Source organism: Sparus aurata, chromosome 14, assembly GCF_900880675.1.
Source record: "Sparus aurata chromosome 14, fSpaAur1.1, whole genome shotgun sequence".
NCBI lineage: Eukaryota > Metazoa > Chordata > Actinopteri > Spariformes > Sparidae > Sparus > Sparus aurata.
Window position 1 is genome coordinate 22165848 of NC_044200.1, and position 23680 is coordinate 22189527.

The window sequence follows — 23680 nt, forward strand, 5'->3', positions numbered from 1 at the left end:
AATTTCTGCATGAATTTCAAACTGTAACTATGATTGTTTTTGTTCCTTTATCATATTTTTGAGTGGTTTCATTGATCATCTGCAGTCTTTCTTTCTATCTTTCTTTGTTTCTCCCCCCGTCACCACTGACTGCCCCCATCAGGCAGGTTTGGGAACTAACCAACGGACAGACTAGGTGTGTGTGTCTGTGTGTGTGTGTGTGTGTGTGTGTGTGTGTGTGTGTGTCTGGGACAGGTCTGTTGAGACAAGGAAAGAAAAAAAAAAAAGAAATGGCAGAGAGTGAGGATGATAAGGACGAGAGCGAGAGGGAGAGGGGTTGGGATAAAGGTGTGTGATAGAATTGGAAGATCAAAGCCTTCTGTCACAGCGCGACTGAGCCCAGGGGCATTATGGGTAAGGCAGGCAGGGCGCGCACGGACTCGCACGGACACGCACACACGCGCCGACGCACACACTGGCGGCTGGTATTTTGACTCTGAGTGTGATTGATACCGGGCTAGATTTGGAGAATCACTGTCATTCGTCTCTCCGCAGATCAAACAGCCACATAATCTCCCATAAAGGAAAGAGAGATGGAGGGAATAAACCAAAAGAAAGGAGGGGGATGGAGGAGGAGGATGGAGAGGGAGAGGGAGGTGACAAAGCCTCCTCATCTGTGAAGTGTTTTTCATAAAAGACGACCCGCCACCCTTAAAAACACATCCATCATTCAGCTCCATTAAACTGCTTCTCGGGCCGATCGGAGAGAGAGAGAGAGAAAGAGATCCGGCGTCTGAGAGGACAGATTCAAACGCAAGTGTCAGACGGCGTTTACACCGGCTGGAAACATGTAATCTAGATCTCGAATTCTCAATAAACCCACGCTACATGAACGCAGACGGCGATAGAGACAAGACCGTTCAGAGCGATGTCGATCCGGATCATGTTTCCACAACAGAAAAAATCTATAAAATGCGTCATCCCAAGATCCCAAATCGATCAGAAACACTCCTCTGTTTTGTTTAAAAGAAATGAGGAGCAGCAGAAGACAAAGTACAAAGTTTAACTTAAAATATTACACGAGATGGTCAAAGTGTAACCACATCAGTTGGAAGTCAACGGAGCAAAAAAGCCCAAATTCTTAGATTTCTTCAGGTGCAACCGAAGAGCCACAAGGCACCAAAACCGCAGATAAGTTAAACTGGACGTTTCTTTTTGTTGCGTCTTTACGTTGAATTTCTGCGTCTCTCTTGTCACAACGCTGTTTAAATGCTCTGGTGTTAGGTTGAGGCACTAAAACCACGTGGTTAGGGTTGGAAAAACATTGTGCTTTAGCTTTGAATTGGTCGCCACGCTAACCGCCAGAGACGTTCCTGAACATATCCACAGGTGTGCAGTCGGCCGTTTGGCAGCCATGTTGTCGGTACAGACCTTTAGACTTGCGACCACTGGATGTGAATGTGTGTGAGAGGTCTTTCTGACGGCACTTCTTCATCCTGCGTGCACCTCATTAACTCGACCATGTGTTCGCGTTGGTGGCTGGCTAGTTTAAAGCTAGTTAGCTTACCAGGTTTTAGCACGTAAACGTATATTCAGAAACCTCCGGCTTCTTCTTCCCCTTCTTCGTTTTGGACTTCTTCTTTTCTTATTATTATTCTTGTCCGTCATCTGCAGATGTTAGCAGCAGATGTTTGTGAACACACTGATCAATTAACCGCAAAGTCACCAGACTCCCTTGACAAATTATGCATTTTTGAGAGTTTTGGAGTGAGGTGAGACTTAAAAAACATTGCAAAACAGCTACTGCTAATTTCTGAATCACCCGTGCCTTCTTGTAAATTCGGCATTAAATGCAACACATTAAGATGTTTCTGTCCTTGTGAAGAGTGTCATTTTATGTTGGCATTGCCGTACCAGAGTGCGTCCTACCTGCCAACATTTAGCAGCCTTTTTGGTGTCTGATTTCATCATTTACACCACATTTATGAAAGAAGACGACATTTTGTTGGCAGCTAACATGTCAAAATGTACAAATACAGACAACAGTCACCATTAAACACAACTTCTTTGATGCCCTCAGTGAAATTCCCCAGACTCCCTCTATAAAACACTCAATTTTGAACGTTGTGGTGTTCAGAGTAACTTTCAAAACTTGGTGAAATGATCTCAATGATTAATTCATGATTATCCATGCCTTCTTGTAAATTCGGCAGTAATTGACAACCAACATGTCACATTTTTCTCTTCCCTCTTGTTCTCATTCTTCATATTTGTATTCTTTCTCCTCATGTGCTTCCTGTTGTTCTTTAACTTCTCTGGTGTTGTTGGCAAATTGGCAAAGTGCTCCAGGCGCCTTCTGGACTGGAGTTTTGTTTTTTTCTGGCTGAGCCAGATTTGTGTCTCGCACAGAAAAAAAAAACCAAAACCGGTGCAACTGAATATTGAATCTGCCAGATGCACACACCTGTAAGAGAACGACACCTGAAATAATAACTGTTGGTGCGTGTTTTTATAACATTTTGTCTTTCCTTTCTGTCTCCACAGATGCACCACCCGATTCAAATGAAACCTGCAGACAGTGAGAAATCTAACGGTGAGTGCCACACACACACACACACACACACACACATTGACAACAGTATCACACACTCATGCATCAATAGCCGTTTTGAATTTGCTTGGTAATGGCTGCCTCACCCGAGTGTTTGCTCGAGAGACTGGGGGGGAAAAATATGAAGACAGCGAGAGGGGAGCAGAGAAGAAGAGAGATGGGGGGGAACACTAATATATAAATATATTTTTATATGTGTGATGAATTATTAAGGTGCTTCAGAAGGAGGTCAGCGAAAGTTGAATCGTTTTGGCCTGGCGCTGAACCCGCCTCACTCCCCCGTGGCTGCTCGCTCATACAAACATGCTGTATGCACCCTCACGCTCGCCGCACGCACATTCTCTCACACGCTTTAAAGCATCCATCACACGGCGCCGTCACACGCCTCGTCCTCAGATCACCTCGTTTTCCAAACTACATATTGCACATCCAGCTGTGAATTGATTTCCTGCGCCGAGCCGCTTCCTCCGTTCCTCCTCATTCTGAGGAGGAGGCTGTTGGGACTGTGGGAAGTGGGAAGAGACAGGCTGCCTTTTTTAAGGATGTGACCGCCGTTGCTCTATATTTCCCTGATTGTCAACAAATCTCATGAAAAGATGACACCAAGAAACTGGCTGTTGAGCTACAAATATTTTGGTTGGTTGGGTTTTGTTGCCGTACACATGGCTGCAAAATACCTCCTCCGAATATACGGTTTCGTTGCCACAAACATCTACAAAAAGTCCTGACTTCTCATTAAAAATATCTGGTTTTGCCACCACAAACATGTCTGCAAGAAGTCCTGACTTCTAATTAATATTATTCAGTTTTGTCGCTACAAACCTGACTGCAGAACATCCTGACTTCTCACTAAGATTATCCAGTTTTGTTGCCACAAACACAACAGCAAAATCTCCTGACTTCTCGTTTAAAATACCAGTTTTGTTGCCACAAACATGGCTGCAACATGTCTTGTATTCTCATCAGAAATAACTGTTTTTCCCTCCAACAACATGGCTAAAAAATGTCTGGGGCCTTTTGTTTTTGTGGAGTTCTTCTGCCACAAACATATCTGACATCTCATTAAATGAAACAGTATTGTTGCAACAAACCCGACTGCAGGACGTCCTGACTTCTCATTAATCTCATGCAGTTTTGTGGCCACAAACGCTGCAAAAGATCCTGAGATCTCGTTAAAGGTATATAGTTCTTTTCCTTCCCTGTCTGAGGCACTCAGCTGCAGGTACATCTGTAAAACAGGATGTCTGCAGGTCCTTAAAGAGTTATTGGCCCTTAAAGTCTTCAGTTGGAGTTTGAGGTCTTACTTGCTACGAATATTTTATCTAATTTCTAGCATTCATCTTTAATTCCTGATTCCTGAACCTCATACTGTCTCTTAACTTTTTACTTGCACTTACCTTTTGGCAAAAGTAGCTTTGAACAGATGTTACCCAGAGCATCCTCAGCCTCTGTAGCCCAAGTCAAACGTGAGCATCATCTCAAGGAGGGAATTTGACTTTACTTGATTGCTTTAAAGTGTGCGTGACCTTTGAATCATGGCGGCTCCGGAGAAGCCGAGGGAAGTGGAGCTGTGTTCCACCCGTCTATCAACATTTCCCTCACCTGCACTGTTGAATCCTGAGAGGGAGAGATGAATAATCTTTTTGGAATTATAAATATCATTTCTCCAGGTGACATTAAAAAGACACCTCTGAGCCTTGAGCCCGCCCGTCCTACGGCAGTATGACCAACGAACTAATAAAGCCAAGTGTTGCTTCATAGTTTATTGGATAAAATGTCAAAGTAATTGCCAGAATATATCTTTGTTGCAGTTTTGTTGCAATTAACACAGTGACAAAATGTCCCGACTTCTCATTAGAAAATATCTGGTATGATTTGCAAAATGTCCATACTGCTCATTGAAAATTGTTGCTCGAAACGTGTCTGCAAAATGTCCCAACTTGTGGTCAGAAATATCTAGTTTTGTTGCCACAAACGCAATTTTAAAATGTCCTGACTTCACGTCAAAAATATACAAACTATGTTGCCAGAAACACAATTAGAAAATGTCCTGACTTCTCATGGAAAATAGTTGCTTTGTTGCTCAAAACACATCTGCAAAATGTCCGACTTGGTGTTAGAAGTATCTAGTTTTGTTGCTACAAACAGGATTATAAAATTTCCTGACTTCTCGTTGAATATATTGGTTTTGTTGTCACAAAAACAGCTGCAGCATGTCCTGACTTCTCATTCACAATGGTTGCTACGTTGCTCGAAACACGTCTGCAATATGTCCAGACTTCTCGTTAAAAATATCCAACTTTCTTGCCCCAAACACAGCTGGATAATTTCTCGACTTCTCGTCAACGATAACCGATTTTGTGACCACAAATACGGTTTCAAAATGTCCTGACTTCTCATAAAAGATATTTGTTTTTGGTGCCATAAACAAGTCTGCAAAATGTCCCGACTTGTCGTTAGAAATATCTAGTTTTGTTGCCATGAACGCAGTTTTAAAATGTCCTGACAACTCGTTGAAAATATACAAACTGTTGCCACAAACACAATTAGAAAATGTCCCGACTTCTCATGGAAAATAGTTGCTTTGTTGCTCAAAACACGTCTGCAAAATGTCCGACTTGGTGTTAGAAATATCTAGTTTTGTTGCCACAAACAGGATTATAAAAGGTCCTGACTTCTCGTTGAAAATATTGGTTTTGTTATCACAAAAACATGTCCTGACTTCTCATTTAAAATAGTTGCTACTTTGCTCGATACACATCTGCAACATGTCCAGACTTCTCGTTAAAAATATCCAACTTTCTTGCCCCAAACACAGCTGGATAATTTCTCGACTTCTCCTCAACGATATCTGATTTTGTGACCACAAATGCGGTTTCAAAATGTCCTGACTTCTCATAAAAGATATTTGTTTTTGGTGCCATAAACAAGTCTGCAAAATGTCCCGACTTGTCAGTTTGTTGCCATGAACGCAGTTTTTAAAATGTCCTGACAACTCGTTGAAAATATACAAACTGTTGCCACAAAAACAATTAGAAAATGTCCCGACTTCTCATGAAAAATATTGATTTTGTTGTCACAAAAACAGCTGCAGCATGTCCCGACTTCTCATTTAAAATAGTTGCTACGTTGCTCGATACACATCTGCAATATGTCCAGACTTCTCGTTAAAAATATCCAAACACAGCTGGATAATTTCTCGACTTCTCCTCAACGATATCTGATTTTGTGGCCACAAATATGGTTGCAAAATGTCCTGACTTCTCATTAAAAATATCTGTATTTGTTGCCATAAACATGGCTGCAAAATGTCAGGACATTTAAATCCTTAAAACGTGAAATGTATTTTACATTAACCAACAGGTGGTAAAACAGTTCATGCACTGTCACAGGAATACGTTGTTTTACTTCACTGTGTCTGAAACGTCGGTTTTACAAGGTCTGAATTTTGTCGCTCTGGTGTTTCAATCTGTTTTAATTGGTTTCATTTTGATGCAGCACAACCGTTCGGTGTAATTTGTCAGGTTCATTATGTTTTGTGATATTTAGTCGAGGCAGATTTGGAAACTAAACGACAATGTTTTTCAAGTTGTAGTTAGTGGGAGAACTGAACAACCACCGTGGTGTCAGAATCTGATTTGTTTTTTTATTTTAAGGTTCTGCTCAATTACTCAGTTTTCGAGGGTCAATTCAACCAGATTGTTGAAACACGTCGTTGTAATTCCTGCTTGTCTCTGCAGAGTTTTAGTTTCTAGTTGAAGTTTGATCCCCTGTTGAAGCACGGTGGGATTATGAAGTGACAGACGCCTGTACAGTCTTGAGAGCCGACTCATCTTTGGCAGTCAAGTGACGGCGGTTTTTAAAATCTCCTTCAGCAGATTGCATGCAGATGGTCACTTCCTTTAAAGGTTTATCAACTAACCCCTGATTAAACCCTCTGAAAACAGAAGAACGACAAGTTTTTCTTTCTGTTCTTTTTTTTCACAGGAGAAAGCATCAGACAAAAGCCAAATGTTTGCAGGGCTTTTTGTATTTGTACGCTGTGAAAGATTATTAAGGTGAATGTTGAGGCTGTTGGTTGAGTTTTTAGAAGGACTCTGAGCGAGGCTTTCACTCAGGGGCACACTGACCTCTCAGGCTCACTTGGTAAGTCCTTCAAGGGATAATATTTCAAGATGTTTGCCACTAAGATGTCCTGGAGATAAATGAAATAAAATGTTAACAGTAACTTGTCTTGCTAGAGCTCGTACTGTAGTTAATCCTGAGACCTCCTGTGAGAATCTGATACTAATATCGATGTTTTTTCATTTGTTTATTTAGATTATTGTTATTTATTCCCCCATCTGCGCCGGGGAAACAAGGAAATCTTGATTTTAACCAAATAACTGATGTGTTTGTTTAATATCTGGGAGCTTCATGAGGATGTTAGGACAGAGGGCGTCGCACACTAAACAGATGTGATGTGTGATTTTCGGGTTAAATAGATCAAACTGGCTCGACTTGATGTCGGGGCCGATAAATCGATGCATCAGTTCCCGGTTGATTTGCGGCTGCAGAGTCTGAGACACCTGAACATTTATTAAAATTGTTTGCATGACTGAGTGAGAAAATGTGTGTTTTCTTTGTGCAATTTGTGCGACCTGACCCCTTAAAGCTGAGTAATTGAGCAGAATATGAAAAATGGATTACAATCAGCTGCAGGTGAAATTCAAGAAGAACCTCCCTGTAAAGTGACTCCACGTCGCGGCCGAGTCCTTCTGTCCTGACACGCAGACGATTGAGTAGCATCATAAGCCGCCTGCTACATCACTGTCCACTGCAGGAGAGGGAGAATACAATAAAAATGACAGCATCCAGCAAAAGGCAGGGGAGGAATCCTTATAAAAGCCATCATCCGCTCCACTGAAATATGGCGAAATACGACTTTATAAGACATAACCGTCAGGGTAACGACGGCGGAACTTAATAAAGCAGCCACCGCTCACAGCCAGAATGGTGAAATATAGAGCAGGCCATACGTAACGTATCCATCCACTTAATGGTAATGACCTTTAATAAACCCAGTGTTAGAGTCGCCGTAACAGTGACGAATGGCCGGCTCGGAGGGTTTATTAGTTTAGTCAGTGGAGGAGACGGAAGAAGAAGAAGAGGAGGAGATGGAGGGACGAGCGGTCCGACGCGGAGGTGAACGTTAGCCGTAGATCTCGTGCAGCGTTCCGCCTCGTGACGCGTCGAAAGCTCAGCACGGCGCCCAATTCCTGCTCCGATTTATCCCAGAATGCAAAGCTCTACTCCAGATCATCCCAGAGCCGGCTTTATGGGTCTTATCACCCGGGCCCGCCTGCCTCGCCTGGAAAAAAAAAAAAAAAAATGAAAACAGTCAATTGTAACGATATCTCCTCTCTTTCTTTTCTATCGACACAGAGTAAATTAATTACATTGCTGTTAGACTTGTGGTAATCTTCCTCTGGAGTGATGCGCACACACACACACACACACACACACTCACGCTGTGTACAAAGGAGTTAAAGCTTTTTGAAACAACACTTATCTTGGCAGCGTATCCCGACGGTTTGTTTTTTTTTAAACACACAAACAATTCAAACAGCAAAATAAACAAGTGCGCTATTGATTTCCCAGAGTGCAACAGACCGCTTATCTCTTTCGCCTCGCGGTAAGAGCTGACAGTTTCCTCATTAAAAATGAATTGGATTAGCATTACATTGAACGCGGTGGGAACACATCAACACACACACACACACACACACACACATATTGTGTTTTTTTTTTTTTTTTTCCCCGCGAAGAGGATTTCGCTCTCAGCCGAGTTCACACCTCAAAGTTTTCTCACCGTTACCTGCAGCCGGCTCACATTCCTCGACGTTGCAACCCGAGGAGGAGGGATTGTGTCAGCGGAGGAGGGAGGGCGGGGGGGAGAGAGAGAGGGGAACCCATGAGGGAGACGAGGGGGGAGGGAGAGGGTGAGAGAGGACGAGCCGGAGAGTCTCAGCGAGCAGTCGGCGTTGAAGTGATAATGAGACATTGATCAGAGCCTCGCAGATGGCATGATGAAATACATGAACTCTGCCTGTGTTCATCTCTCCCCCACTGTCTTCTTCTTTTTCTGTCTCTGACTGTTTCTTTTGATTGGTGTTTTGTTCTGTCTCATTCCATTTTTCCACATTTCTAGTTTTTTTATCTTTTTTTTTCTATTTTGTCTTTTTCTCGTTCGGTTCTCTTTGTTCTTTTTTGTCTCAGCTGCTTTTTTCAGTTTAACGTCGGTGTTGGTAGAAACTGTGGACTGTGAACGTGTTTAGACTCTTTTAATGCCACCAGACTCCCTTTACAAATTGTGCATTTTTAAGAGTTTTTGAGCGAGGTGAGGCTTAACAAACTTTACACAACAGCTACTGCTTACCTCTACATCATCCATGCCCTTTTTGTGAATTCGGCATTAAACGCAACACATTAAGATGTTTCTTTTCTTTGTGAAAAGTGTCAGTTTATATTGGCATTGCCGTACCAGAGTGCGTCCAACCTGCCAACATTTAGCAGGTTTTTGATGTCTGATTTCTCCATTAACACATAAGACGACATTTTATTGGCATCTAAACATGTCAAATTGTACAAATACAGTGAATAGTCACCATTAAACACAACCTCTTTGATGCCCTCAGAGAAAGTCCCCAGACTCCCTCTAAAAATCGCTAAATTTTGAGAGTTGTGGTGTTCGGAGATACTTCAGAAACTTTGTGAAACGGTCTCCATGATAAATTCACGATTATCTGTGCCTTCTTGAGAATTCGGCAATCATTACAAAACATTAAGCTCTTTCATTCCTTGTAAAAAAGTGTCAGTTTGTTAAGCCTCGCCCAGCGAAGAGCGATAAGTGGCTCTTATCTGCCAACATTTAGCAGCTGTTTGATGTCTGATTTCACAATTCACACTAGATTTATGAAAGAACCAACATTTATGGGCCGTAAACATTACACATTTTTACAAACACAGGAAACAGTAAGCGATATATGCTACATCTTTGTCACCCGTGGAGAAAATCGCCAGACTCCCTTTGAAAATATCGCAATTTTGTCAGTTGTTGAGCTAGAAGACACAAAATGAACTTTGTGAAACAATTTCTACAACAAATTCTTCACTATTTGGGCCTTCTTGTGAATTCAGCTAACGTTATATCAATCTGACCACTAAGTACGGATGTTAATGCCAGGTTTGAACAGGACCAGAGGGAAACAGATGCACCTCCCAGCACATGCTGAGCTCCAGTTAGGGTGCCTGCAGGTTCTTAAAAGGTCTCAAATGTCCTGAGGTCTTAAAAGTCATTAATTTGTCTTAGATATGAAATCGTTAGATCTTTATCACCCCTGCTATGCCATTTTTACCACCGTTTAATTTAATTTTATCACAATCAGTGAAGCTCTTCTGCCTGAAAGTCCACAAATCTTTAAACCTGACACCACCTTGAACGAGTGTCTTCATACCTTCACTTACCTGTTGGCAAAATGCAGATTAACCCTCCATAAAATGTAACTTTATATATTTTTTTGCAATGCCTGATCTCTGTTTCTCTTCTTCTCCTGCAGCGGTTGAAGACAGGAAGTTGTTCATCGGCATGGTGTCGAAGAAGTGCAACGAGAACGACATCCGGGTCATGTTCTCTGCGTTCGGACAGATCGAGGAGTGCCGGATCCTCAGAGGGCCCGACGGACTGAGCAGAGGTGTGTGTGTGTCGCTCGGACTCACTCCCACACACACACACACACACACACACACACACACACACTGTAACGCTGCTCACCATGTGAATATTATTACCAGAGCGGCCTCCAGCAGCTGCTGCTGTTCATTGTGTCGACTCGGGTCGTGACTCAGACTCAAATCCTGTCACTATCTGAAGCGCTGGCTGGTTGAAGACGGTCTCTGAGCCAATGGCTGCGTGTCGGGAGAATAAACAACTTCTTTAAAAGTCGTTGTTTTTTTGGTAAAGAAAAAAAAAAAGCCTCTAAAAAAAACATCAATCCAAACACTTTCCCGTTCAACCGCTCGTTGTGTTTTTAGGGAACTTCAAAGTATTTTTGAATAATCAGCGGCTCATTTGCATGTTTTCAACCGTGTGTGTGTGTGTGTTTTTTTTCTCTCCTCACTTCCTTTTTACTGGAAGATTTTTTTTCCTGAGCTGTCAATGTCAAAAGAAGACGTTTGTTTACTGTAAACTGTGGTGATTAGCGGCTTCCTGCAGCAGGGAACATTCAAACTTTTTTTGGGGGGGCGACGTGAACTTCTGGAGACAGTCGGTTTTAAATTGCTCTGCACACTTCAGTTTATTTACCTGGAACAGTCGCGATCAGACTGCTCAGTATACCTCGCCGCTCCAGATGAGCCGGTTAACGACGATGGTGACCTGACAGCGACAGTTTAACATGTTTCCTAAATCAGAGTCAACCTTGAAGTGTTCATGGTCACTGGGCAGTGACTCTGTCTTTGTCCTTCCCAGTCAGCAGAGACACTCGAGAGTGTGTCAGTGTGCAGCCAGTGAGTAATCTGATGCTTCTGAATCAGGGCCGACAGTCACTGAAATGAATCAAACATCTGTCCTCTTCTGCTTCACTGTGCTCTGTGCATGTCGTCGTACGAGTTGGCAAATGCGGCGTCCCAGATGCCAACACGTTCTCAGCCCCGCCTCCTCGAGTAGAGCGTCTTGGTCAGTGGCCTTGAGCTTCAAACTATGACTACTGTCTCCAGCGTCCGTCCGGCACCTGAAGGGCTCTGCGGTCAAAGTTAGCCACAAAAAATACTTGTGAGACTTTCAAAATAAACCACAGCATCAAACTTAGACACACAGGAGAACGGGCTGCAGATGCTGGTCGACATAATAAAATATACAATTGTTGCGCGTCACGCTCATCTAATGGCTCGAACGTAAACAAGCTAGCAGCTGTTACCTCGTCTTTTCACCCCACCAGTATGTTGAAGGAGTGCTGTTGCTGCATCCTGTGTTTAGTAACCCTTAACTAACACTAACCATCTAAAAGGAGGCTGTAACATATGCCGAATCTACAAAAAGGCCCACAAAATTAAGAATTCACCAGAAACAGCGCTTCATAAAGTTTATACGGCTCTTCTAACTCAACAGCTCACAAAATTAAACGATTTTTAAAGGGAGTCTGGGGAATTTCCCCTCCTCGTCATCTCAACGCGGCTCCTTTTGACTTGTAATATGTTGGTGTTCAAGTTTGCCGTTTAATAATGATCAGATACATGTTATCCTGACCTTTCAAATTAAAACATTAACTTTAATGAAGCATCTTCAGCTGTGACTGACTGCCCGCATCCCTGAGAAATAATTTAACGCTTTGAGGAACCACACCAAAGACGTTAGAAGCCGGTAAGAAAAACCAATAAACAGCCGCGCTAAAGTGGAATAAATGGTGAATCTGTCCAGGTTTCATCAGTTTATTTAAACTAGTCTTGGGGCATTAAGTTTTAGTGTTCACGTTGTAGCTTTAAACCATCTGTACAACGACTCTGCGGTGCAGCTCGGTGTGAAAACTGAAAGGCGAAGAGTGACTGAATAACCCGAACATCCTCACGCTGCCTCGTGTTTTCAGCTCTGCAGGGTTTTTTTTTCAGAGAGGTTCTGGGTCGACCTGAACAGTCAAGCTTTTATATATATATATATTTCATTCTGCGTCTCCGTTGTATCAGATCCTGTTTTCAACCAGCTGCTTTCTTCAAGGATTGAACAGGAGTCACACCACACGAAGGAGTGAATACAAATGAACTGGAGCGACATCTTGAGGCTGCTGCTGCCACTGTGAATACATGCTTCTCCTTTTTCGCTCTATATATCTCTTTTGCCTCTCTCTCTCTCTTTTTTCTCCCCCTCTTGCTCTCTCAGCCTCAGCCCCCAGATCACCTCCCTTCCTCCTCCTCCTCCTCCTCCTCCTCCTCCGACCTCCTGACCTCCATTCATATCCTTCACCCTCCCCGCCGTTCCAGTTTAGCCTCACTGTAAGCCACTCCTAAGCTCTTTGATGCCTCCACAGCGAGGCCGACGGGCATTTTTTTGGCTCCCAAATCGGGAGACGTGTTTCTGCTCGTTGCATTTACAGTACGCATCGTCGGCGGATGTATTAGAGCTGGAATTCGATGTCAAAGCCGCGTTTCGAGCAGCCTCGTCTCCCTTTTTTTTTGTCTTTTTCCTTAATTGGGAGGAAGAAAAAGACCAAAACAATCATGGAGGAGTCCTTGTTTTGATCAACGCTTCTCCTGTCGCTCTGCAGGTCACAGGGAAAATACACTTTGGTGGAGTGTAACAAATACAAGAATAAGAAAATATAAAGTTATTGGACTCAGAAAATTCCAAATAAAGAAGTACAGTCGGCTGTAAAGATCCAATATGGTAACACTTTATAAAACAGTTGTTAATAAATGGTAAATATAATTAATTAAATAATAGTTAAACAAGTTATTTAAATGTTACAGTATTTATTAAACATCACTTGTAACTTTTCAATAATCAGCTGCTTAATAAAAGAAGCATTTAATTGTTTATTAACAGTTAGTTAAAGTTAATTAATTATAAATGTACCATATATTAATGAGGGTAATTATAAAGTGATGCTGCTAACGCACCTAAAATAATAATTACGCCCAAAACATTTCCTGTAAGTCGTGCAAATGCATATCATGTTGGGTCTGTGTATAAATAACACTTACAGGACACTTACATAGAAGTCCCCCTTGACTTTACACCTGACTAGAATGGTACTCAGTAGAGCGTATACCTCCGCCAAGGCCCAACGGTCCTCTGAAGTTCAATCAAATCCAATCCAAAATCACATAAAACATATTTAGAGCCGTTAGATCTGATTTTTCTTTTAGGATCTGCATAAAATCGCATCCAAACTCGTGGATATCAGCCACCTGAATACACTCTGGACCCGTCCCTTTATCTGGATCCACACCAGAAGTTAATTGGGTCTATTCTGGGCTGAGACCGATCCTCAGTCCAAGTTTCATGGAAATACGTCCAGTAGTTTTTCTGTAATCGTGATAACAAACCAACAAAACCAAACCAGCAGAAACAGTTGGAAACAAAACCTCTTCAGCTGAAGTGATAGTTTGATTCAAACTGACTCATCATGATAGAAAAGCTTTGCATTAAATGTGACTCATAAAGGTCCAATTTGTAAGAATTCCCAACTCGTATAGGGACGCGTTGGGATGGCTGGTACCAAAGAACACTTTTATTTGATACCTTGATTTCAGGAAATCTTTTTCTGATATGAGAAAAGACTCAATTGTTAAATGCAGCCAACACAAGACGACTTTTTTTTTAGTTTCTGTTCAAAAAGAAGGTGAAAAATCAGACTGTGGTTTGAATTTCAGCCCTCAAAAGCAGAATTCAAAGATTGCAACAAAAAGAAAACACACACAGAGCAAATCCACGTTAACAGCGATCGTTTCCTTTCAATTTCTCAAAGAAATAAGCGCTGATTTGGCCACTCTGACTCTTGGCAGGAGTCTCTCAGAGCAAATAATCTGCGACCATGAGAGCACATTTAATCACGACTCCGAGTGTGGCGACATCTCAAAAACAACCAAAAAAAAAGAAACCTCTAAATTGCTTCACTTGATTTTGGAAGAAGGGGTCGTGCTGCCTTCACACCAGGCGAAAGGCAAACAGTCCACCTGTTTAATTAAAGGTTTGGTTGTCACCGGCGTCCGTGAACGCCACAACATGCGCTCTTAACAAAAGTGCTCCGGGGAGGTTGTATTAACGAGAAGTCCACACAATCGGATTTGTTGACAGAAGTCGACGTTTAAGTGGATCGTGGCGTCGAAACATATCGAGCGCTCCCATCCCTCCATCATCAACGACTCCTCCCCACTTTCTACCACCTTCCCGATACTCCTTCCCTCCCCCTCTCCTCCCCCTCTCTCCCCCTTTGTGGTGTCTATGTGCTGAGGAGATGGAGGGGCTTTAAAAAAAAAAAAAAAAACTCTCTGTCCTCCTTTTTCCTCCTCCTCCTGTCACACGAGCTGTCATTGTCATCGTCACGCAGGTTCAATGTGGATCTTGTCGCTATATATATTTTTTTTTTTATTTCTGTGCTTGTCGGACGTTATGGATGTTTTTTATCGTGTTTTCTCGATGTGTCTTCTCTCTCTCTCTTCTCTCTCTCCTCAAGGTTGTCTCTATCTAGAAAAACCCGCCCCTCAAACTGACTCAAACTCCCATGTTCCCTTGCTTCTTCACACCACCAGCACCACCACCCCTCCCTGTCTCTATCTATCTCCTCGCCCTGGCTTGTCCTAGAATCCTCCCTCGCATCAATTTGTCCTCTTTTTTTTTTTTTTTTCCCAGACATCCCACATCGGCTTCCTTCCCTCCCCTTCCCTCCGATTCCTTCTTCCATCCCTTTTCAGCTCCTCTCTTTTGTCCTCATGAATATTTCAGACGCGATGGCCGAATCCTCGTTTCTCTCCGACTGATAGAAACCACTTAGCGGCTGACGCAAGTCAGAGAGGAAACGACGGCGATGGTAGTCCAGTTTTTGGGGGTCTGGCGGGCGAATAAACAACCCCGCTAACCAGGTTGGCAACAAATAGCTCTTTAAGGATTTCTGCAGAGTCCCAGAGGCCCTCGGTCCCACCTTGCTGCACTGCTGAGCTCTTATTAAACCGCGGTATCAATCAGAAGAGCGCTCCGCCATCCCGCTATTAATAAAATATGGATCACACCACCAGTGGATGGCTGGGCCTTGGGAGCTACCCTACTTTCATTAAAGGACTGTTTGGTTCTCCGCTGACGACAGAATGTGGCCCGTGAGGTATTTTTAGAGCTCGAGCCACGTCCCATCTCTGCGGCGTGCAAAAAATATAAGACATGCAACAGAAAACCAGCCCAGAGAGCAGGGCTTTGAAAAAGTTGTTGTTTTCTGTTCATTAACAGCTTTTCGACATTAATGAATCAAAGTTCAGGCGCGGAGGACGTCTTTATTTAGAGGCTTAAAGATAGAAATGTTTTGTCTTCCGTCTGCCAAGTTGGAGACAAACCCAGGAGTTTCCGTTAAGATGATGACCCAATGACCGGTTTTATAAATAGACCCTATCAGGACCAGGTTAACCCAAATGGAAGCCCCCCCCCCCCCCCCCAACCCTCTTTCCAGGACTGATCCACTTCTAGGGGCAACCTCCTGGAAACTACGAGGTTAACTGACAGATTGTGGCCCGTCAAAAATAGACAGTCCCCCGAATGAGTCGGAAAAAATGACCCCTTTTTCAAATGTCCTATCTGCAGAAACACCGGCGGCGCAAAGGACACATCTGAATGTTTGCTAGGTCAGTGCTGCAGAATCTGATAACCTTGAGTCTCTCTTTTTTATCAAAACCTTACATCTCTAACGTTAAGCCGGCGAGGCCAGTTTTATATGAAAGGTGAGTAAACTGTAACTTCCAGTCGGCAAGGACGGACAAATTGAAATAACTGAGGTGAAAAATGTTTCACAGGAGATAAAAAGCAGGTACATTCTGAAAGTAATAAGAAAGTTGAGAGTGAAAACTGTAAATGGGTTTGACAGCATGATTAAATGTTAGAAACCTGTTCAACCTGCGACACCGAAGTGCTTCTTCCTGCATCGACTTGAAACACCGGGACCAAACATTAACCTCTTTGGTTTGGTTGACACGAGTCTTCCTGCAAAGATTATCATTTTTTTTAAGGGTGCATGAGACAAACAAAACAGGAAGTGACTTCTAACAAAACTGCTCCATAGTCCTACAGAAGTCAGGATACGTTTAACGAGTTTATAACAAAATAAAGCAAAGGCAGAGTAAACTTCAAAACGTAGTTCTCTGGCTGAAACATGCAAGAAACTGAGATATAGTTCAACATTTTCCCAAATATTCAAACTGTCGGCTAATGTTCATTGTACCCCCAGTATAACGTACCATTGTGCAGGTTATGGCGTGATGGACACCCAATCGCTCACCTCCACCTGCTTCCCAAGAGGCTTTGCAGGACCAAAACACTCCCCTACTTTCCGCCATTGCCCTTTGACAGAGATCAGCTATTTGTAGGGGTTGTTACGACCCAACTGACTCTACAGAAACACACCAGGTAGATAAATCACCGTGGCCCAGATCTAAACCCAACACGTTCATCCAGCACTAGCATGACCTGGCAAACAGGAATGGGTTCCATCATTCCACGTGGTATGTGGTCCGAAAGAACCATCTCGCATCTGGTTAGTGAGGTTTCAACATTTTCTCAACCTTAAATGAGCGATTAGGTCGATTGCCACCAATTCCCAAAGTGTTGTGACCATTACAGTGTCCCAACGAAGGCATACCGGACTTTCAAGGTGCAGCAGCAGCTTTGTTAGCTCCAGGAAAACACTTACGTAGGTCTACGTAGCTTCAGTTACATTACGTGTTGAAGGTTTACAGACCCATCCAGACTTTGTCACAATAAGCGTAAATATGGGTCGTAAAAAGCCGCTTGCACAGTCGACCTCGATGGCTTCCCTACGAGACCGAGCTGTAGATTTCTTCACCACAAAATCCAGATTATAATATCACAGCGGCGACGCTCGCCATCCGCGAGGACGCGTTATCTGTTCAGAGGGGAACAGCTTCTGTCTGAGATCTGTGTAGTGGATGAAAGCAGGAGGCAAAACTGACCATCCGTCACTCTCAGCCTCGTTCTATCACAGCGACAGCGGGCTTTTGATAGAGGTGGAAGAGGACAATGATCGCATCTATTCCTCAACACATTCTCTCTCTCTCTCTCTTTCCTCTCTGTGGCATTATCCATCCTCACACTTCCTCCCCTCTCTTTCCTCTCTCCATCATCCCATCCACACACCAGCCGGGGAGAGTCTATCTGATGACCCAGGCTATTAGTTTTTTTTGTTTTTTTTTCCTCTCTCCTGCCCGAGCCACGAGTCAGCCGGGCCGAACCTGAGCATGTGTGCGTGCGTTTGTGTTCTTTTTTGTTATTGTGCGTGTGTCCTGTTGTGTGTCTGTATGTGTGTGTGAGCATGTGTGTAATCAGTTCAGGCCTGGCTGCGCTAACATGGGCTCGGTGAGTCTGTTAGCATATTATTAGTCCGGGGGGTTGCCGAAGCACTTCTCACATTATCTCCTCTAATCACTCCCTAACCAGCCAGACAAACACAACCTCGCATCACAACCTCCCCCCCCCCTCCCCCTCCCTCCCCTCTTACCCGCAAACAACCAATAACAAACTCTCCCTCCGGCTGCGCCCCGTCTTGATTGGCTAAAATCAGCGTCAGTCACGGAGGAGTTCGACCACACCTCCTCTCATCTCCTTCCTCATCTCTCTGTGGATTAAATTAATATGATCCTCGTCTTTCTCGAGCCCCTGCAGATATTTTGTCTCGCCCCGCCGCCCCGCCCCGCCCTGCCGCCACCTCCGCCACCGCCACCACGTCTCTTTCCTGTTTGACAAAAGAGAGAAAAAAGAGGGGCGCCCAATCAGACACACAATACAGGGGCCCAAATGAATTCAAATCGCTTTCATGCAAATTTGAACTCATTTACATTGTTGGATTGTTGAGCGAAGGAGAGCGGTTGAACTCAGGTATGACTAATTCGGTCAGCGTGTAGGAGCGAGAGGAAGGAAAACTAAGTGACAGGAAGAGACGATGAGGAGGAGGAGGAGGAGGAGGAGGAGGAGTCACAGCGATGTCCTGTGGATGTGGCGAGGTGTCGGGACGGGTCCTCGGGGCGGGGCGGGGCTGGAGGTTGTGGTTGTCATGACACTGTGCTCGTTTTTTTTCCGGCTGTTGTTTCCACAGCGACTGAGAACACTGTTGTCCGCCTGTGAGCTGTTCTCTGTATCAATCTCTGTTTGGGTTTTTTCTTTATAACAACGACGTGTCCAACCCTTTTGTCTTGTTTTTGTTCTTTCTTGTCTTCCCTCCTCCTCCTCCTCCTCCTCCTCCTCCTCCTGCCCCTTCTGCCCTCCCCCCTTCCTCCCCCTTCCACTGTCCCACCATCCCTCCCTCCTCCCCCTACTCTCCCCCCTCCTTACAGGATGTGCGTTTGTCACGTTTTCCACCAGAGCTATGGCACAGAATGCAATCAAAGCCATGCACCAGTCTCAGACTATGGAGGTACTGTACTCTCGTCCTTTCTCTTTTCTGTCTCTTGAGCTCCTTCTGACACTTCACTCTGTTAATGTGCTGCCAGTGTGATACGTCGGCCTCATGTGTGAATGTCCGTGAGTCACCCTCCCTGTTAAAGTCACGACTTCTTACATCTCAAGGATGGGGAATGATTTGTCGCGTTTAGCGTCGACAGATTGAAGATTAAAGGGTTGTGTTTACGTTTCAGAAAGAAAAAACTCCTCGAAAAAAACAGAACAAGCTTTCTGGGACTCGTGGAAGCCGGCAGTAATCGTGTTCATCCGACAAAGCAGCTAAATGATGTTTTTCATAAAATGTAGCTTGCATCATGATAAAAAACCTCGACCGACCACACAATCTGAGAAATTCACAGATTCAAAATAGCTACTAGCTAATGTCGGAGGGAATATTCTCGCTATGCCAGGACCTGTTCATAAGTTGAGACACCAGAAAAGAAAGAAGAAGAAGAAAAAGATGGATTTTGCAAGAGCTATAAACATAAATATCCGTATGAAGACCAGGTTTAGTCAACCAGTTAAAGAAGCTGCTTCCAATCAGCCGCGAGAGAGAGGATGGTGTCGTCTGCATATCATCGAATCGCCTCTTCTAACCGCGCTCGGTCAGTCCTCGAATTACCTAAAATCTGTTTAATCAATGATAAAATTGCTGAAAACACTTAATCAAGCATCCAATCCAGCCAAATTAGTTGTATTAAAACAGCACCAAATATTGTAAATGTGTCTGAAATAATTGGAGACACCTCCAAAGTGATTCCACGAAAGTGTTGGATGCACCAAGTAGACGGAAGAAGCTGTAGTAAAATAATTATATCAGGTAGAAAGTAGTGCACAAACCATATAAAATAAAGTATTTACAGTGTCTTTACTTGCATCAAAGGTTGTCCTGATGATAGAAATCTGAACTTCTCATCTCAAGTCTTTAGTTTCCAGTGTTCTTTGGATGCAACAGCCAAAGCAAAAGCCTGGAAATGAAACTCTAGACATCTTGATACCATAAAAATAAAGGAAAATGTGTCACATGAGGATCCAGGCTCGACCGAGCTCGGTTTAGTTACAGCTTCTTAGCTTACTCGAGCTAGCAGTGAGCTAATTTATATCTGTAGTCGCAGTCTGTCTTTCTTTCTCCGACTGTACAAAAGTTCTCAGTTTCTAAGACGGCTTCTCTCTCGCTTTCTGTCCCCTTGTCATGAAATCAGTGATTACCTCCATCACAAATTTAGAAAATTTGGACAAGTGACAAAAAACAGCCGCACCTTTGACCCGACAGCCACAATGTGCAGGTGAAGTTCCAGACCTCATCAGGCGCTCGCCGACCCCGGCGGTACCATAATGGCGGCGGCTCCTTTGTGTTCCCTTGGTTTTTTTTTTTTTTTTTTGGAGGGGTGGTGGCGCCCTTGTCAACGCCGCCAGGCCCGGTGACAGGGCAGGATGACAGGGCTGTGATTGGGAGAGAATTACATGTTATAAGACGAGCGTTCATGTGTGTGTGTGTGTGTGAGGGAGACAAAAAGTGGTAATAACAGGGTGTGTTAAGGAAAAAAAAAAGACGAGTGGCGTTCAGCCCCGTAGCCCGCTCATTAGAGCTGATCATGATAATCATGGCTGCCATTGATGTGCTGTGACCCTGACATCAGGGAACCGCAAGCTCCTCCCCCCCTCCGTCTGCCTGCGTGTGTGTGTGTGAGTGGGGATTTTGTGTTGATGTTGTCCCACTGCGAATATCAGCGAAGTGTCTGTTTTGATTTATGTGGCCGAGCAGCAGCGGCGGCGGCGGCAGCAGCAGCAGCGGTAGTGGCGTGTCTGTCTTTCAGAAGGAGAAGGAGTGACACTCTCCTCCGACAGCGTCAGTATTAAGCTAGAATTATCCTCGCTCTGAGCAGTCGTCTGCCACAATGGGCCTGGTAAACACTGCCGGTGTCCCTCGCTTTTATCAGGCGCACGGAGAAAGAAAGAGGGGGGAAAAAAAAAAAAAAGCCTTAAACCATAACACAACGATATTGCAGTGGACAATGGCAAAATATCTTCATTTCCATTTGAAAACAAGCTGTCTAGCCCCAGGCGGACCTAAATTGCCGCAACCGTTTGTTAATGTTCCTCAGTTTTGCAATTTAAAAGTAATTACTTTGGGTCCGTATGAGGGAATGAGGTCTGGTAAATAGAGTTTGGTTATTGTCTTGGCTCTATTGCACCCCACTGTCTTAGATAGAGCTCGATTGCATGTGTGTTTGTGTTTGCGTGTGTGTTCGCCGTGTCACGAGGACAGGAAAAGCAAAAAAAATAGAAAAAGGGGGGAGGCGGCTCGCCGTCCGCTCGTCGATGGCCCTGTCACTGTCATATCCATTCTCATTACGGCGTGACATTCAGGTGCACACACTCCTCGCGCAGACGCACACGCCGGCTGAATGTCACGCCGTAATGAAAGTGGATGCGAGCGAGACAGGTAATTCACTGTCGAACCTCTGAAGACACACGTGGAGGGAAGTGGCTCGCTCGCGTTGTGTTGCCTTCGTGTTGATGTGTGCTTTACGTTATCCTCTCCCCGTGTAAAGACTCATTTAGCGCTCAGCTCCACCGCCACCCTCCTCCTCCTCCGCAGCGCCACATCAACACTGATTTCTGTTTCCACCTTCGTTTCCGCTCGCACATTATCCTGCCCTCGCTGCAGGCGCACGCAACCCCCCCGACGTTAATGCACGAGCGTTCGAGCGCATGCAGACGAGAGCTTAAGCAGAGCGTGAGAGGAAACAGGAGCGGTGTCTGTTTAAGTAGTGAACAAATTCATCTGTCAACTGCAGTGAGGAGCGGAGACAGATCCGACAGAGGGAAGGAAATATTAGATCAGATTAAATCAGGGGGATGGTTTCGTGGTAAACAGGTTGATGATCTCAGAGGTATTCGACAGCACGCCGAACTACCACCTCCAAAATCTAACAAGAAAGAAAAGAACCGTTCATCAGATCAACTTCACACTTATTCTTGAGGATACGATGAAGTGCTGTGTGAAATTCGGTGCAATTTAGACGCATAAAGCAAAACTCTCACCAAAATACAACCAAGGCTGCAACCTACGTGTAAAAGCATAATTACGATGAAAGAGGCACTTTTAAGATTTACCGTATTTTCGTTTTCAGGTCAAACTCATTTTCAATAGCCGTGCTACGGACACTTTTACGCTAGCATCAAAATCTCTATTTTTAAAACAGTAAGAAGTCTCGACACAACATGAAACTTTGCTGGTAGTATCACCAGGGTCTCTACACATGAACACGAGCATTGAGAACATTGTTTGTGTACACAGAGTTTACTAAAAAGAAGGTTTTTGAACAACTCACGTTAGCAGTAGCTTGTTCCGCTCGCCGCCGTCCTGCCAGTGGAGAAGTGTCGATCTCAGAATGTGACGTAACCTGGAGGGCAGTTAAGGTGGAACGCTCCTAAAGCTTAGTTCCATATAAATGCAGGATAATTTGTTGTTTTGTCGTTAGCGGAAAAACAATATTGACCTTGAAATTGAAAAAGGAGCCTCATATAAGAAACAATACTAAAATCAAAAGCCAGAAAAGTCACGTGAGATCTCGCGTGGATAGTTGTTGCAGGAAGACAGTAGTTCCACCTTAACTGTCCTCCAGGTTACGTCACATTCTGAGATTGACACTTCTCCACTGGCAGGACGGCGGTGAGCAGAACAAGCTACTGCTAACAAGAGTTGTTCAAAAACCTTCTTTTTAGTAAACTCTGTGTACACAAACAATGTTCTCAATGCTCGTGTTCATGTGTAGAGACCCTGGTGATGCTACGAGCAAAGTTTCATGTTGTGTCGAGACTTCTTACTGTTTTAAAAATAGAGATTTTGATGCTAGCTTAAAAGTGTCCGTAGCACTCGAACGAAAATACGGTAAATCTTAAAAGTGCCTATTTCGTCGTAATTATGCTTTTACACGAAGGTTTGACTAATATTCAATCACAAAAAAAGCCTAGGCAGCATTTTAGCGAGAGTCTGGATGAGTGAAGTGACTCGTTCATCATTCAGCGAGAACTGGGGGCGACATTCGTGTTAGCAGCGGTATGCTAGCTAACGTTAGCCTCAATAGGCTACAATGTTAATTGAACCATCAGCCACTTGGAAAGATTTTACATCAGTAACATAAAACATGCTCTTTAAAAGGAACAATTCATCACAGGATGTTGGACAAGAAAGGGAACTTCAGGAGCCATTTTGCATCTTAATGATACGATAAAAATACTGAAGCGTTAGCTTGTTTGCGCAGTCAAAGGCTGCAGATTTTATGAGCGTGCTTCTCTCTTTGAAAGTTTTCTGTCCTCAAGCTGCACTTTGCTGGAAGATGTCCTGTTTTTTTTTTACGACAGAGTAGGTGTTTGGTTTTTGGTCCGTGGCTCGCTATTAAATTTCAATTTCAACCCCTCAAGGGAAAAAAAGTTTGTGCCCTCCTGGTTTTGACTTACAAGAATTTAATGAGGTGAACTGAAGGACTTGCAGAAGAAGCATCTGGATTGTAGTCGTTGCATGTTCAGCCTCAAGTATTCAGGCGAGGAAATGTATTTATCAAACAGGAGCAAATTCAAAATGCTTTACAAGAAGTCTGCCGAGGTTTTGGATGTCGAGTGTTCTCGGGAAACAAAGTGCACTCAGACTCGACGTCCCGCTCTCGTATTAGCGGATGAAGACTGCGTGGTTTGACATGTAAAGGCTCTGTGAGCGGTAAATAAAGGTTCAATGGCACATAAACTCTCCTGAAAGCCCATGTGAGATTGATTTTCAAGGTAAACGGACCGGAGCTTATTGAGTTCATTTTGCGTCTGAGATGGGAAGTGAGGCGTGAAGCTCTCCTCGCGGTTGTCTCGGGGAGTCGGCTTCAGGGGAGCGCAGTCGGAGTTTATTA

General features: G+C 43.9%; 1 protein-coding gene across 28 annotated transcripts in view; it reads left to right on the forward strand.

Annotated features, from left to right (window-relative positions):
- The window catches only part of celf2 (cugbp, Elav-like family member 2), a 74993-nt gene that overhangs the window by 16783 nt on the left and 34530 nt on the right, over positions 1-23680 (forward strand). For all 28 annotated transcript variants that reach the window (XM_030439869.1, XM_030439868.1, XM_030439872.1 and 25 more), the window contains exons 2-4: positions 2524-2572; positions 10189-10323; positions 18671-18750. In XM_030439869.1, coding sequence (XP_030295729.1) covers positions 2524-2572; positions 10189-10323; positions 18671-18750 — 264 coding nt within the window. The remainder of the gene's footprint in view (positions 1-2523; positions 2573-10188; positions 10324-18670; positions 18751-23680) is intronic.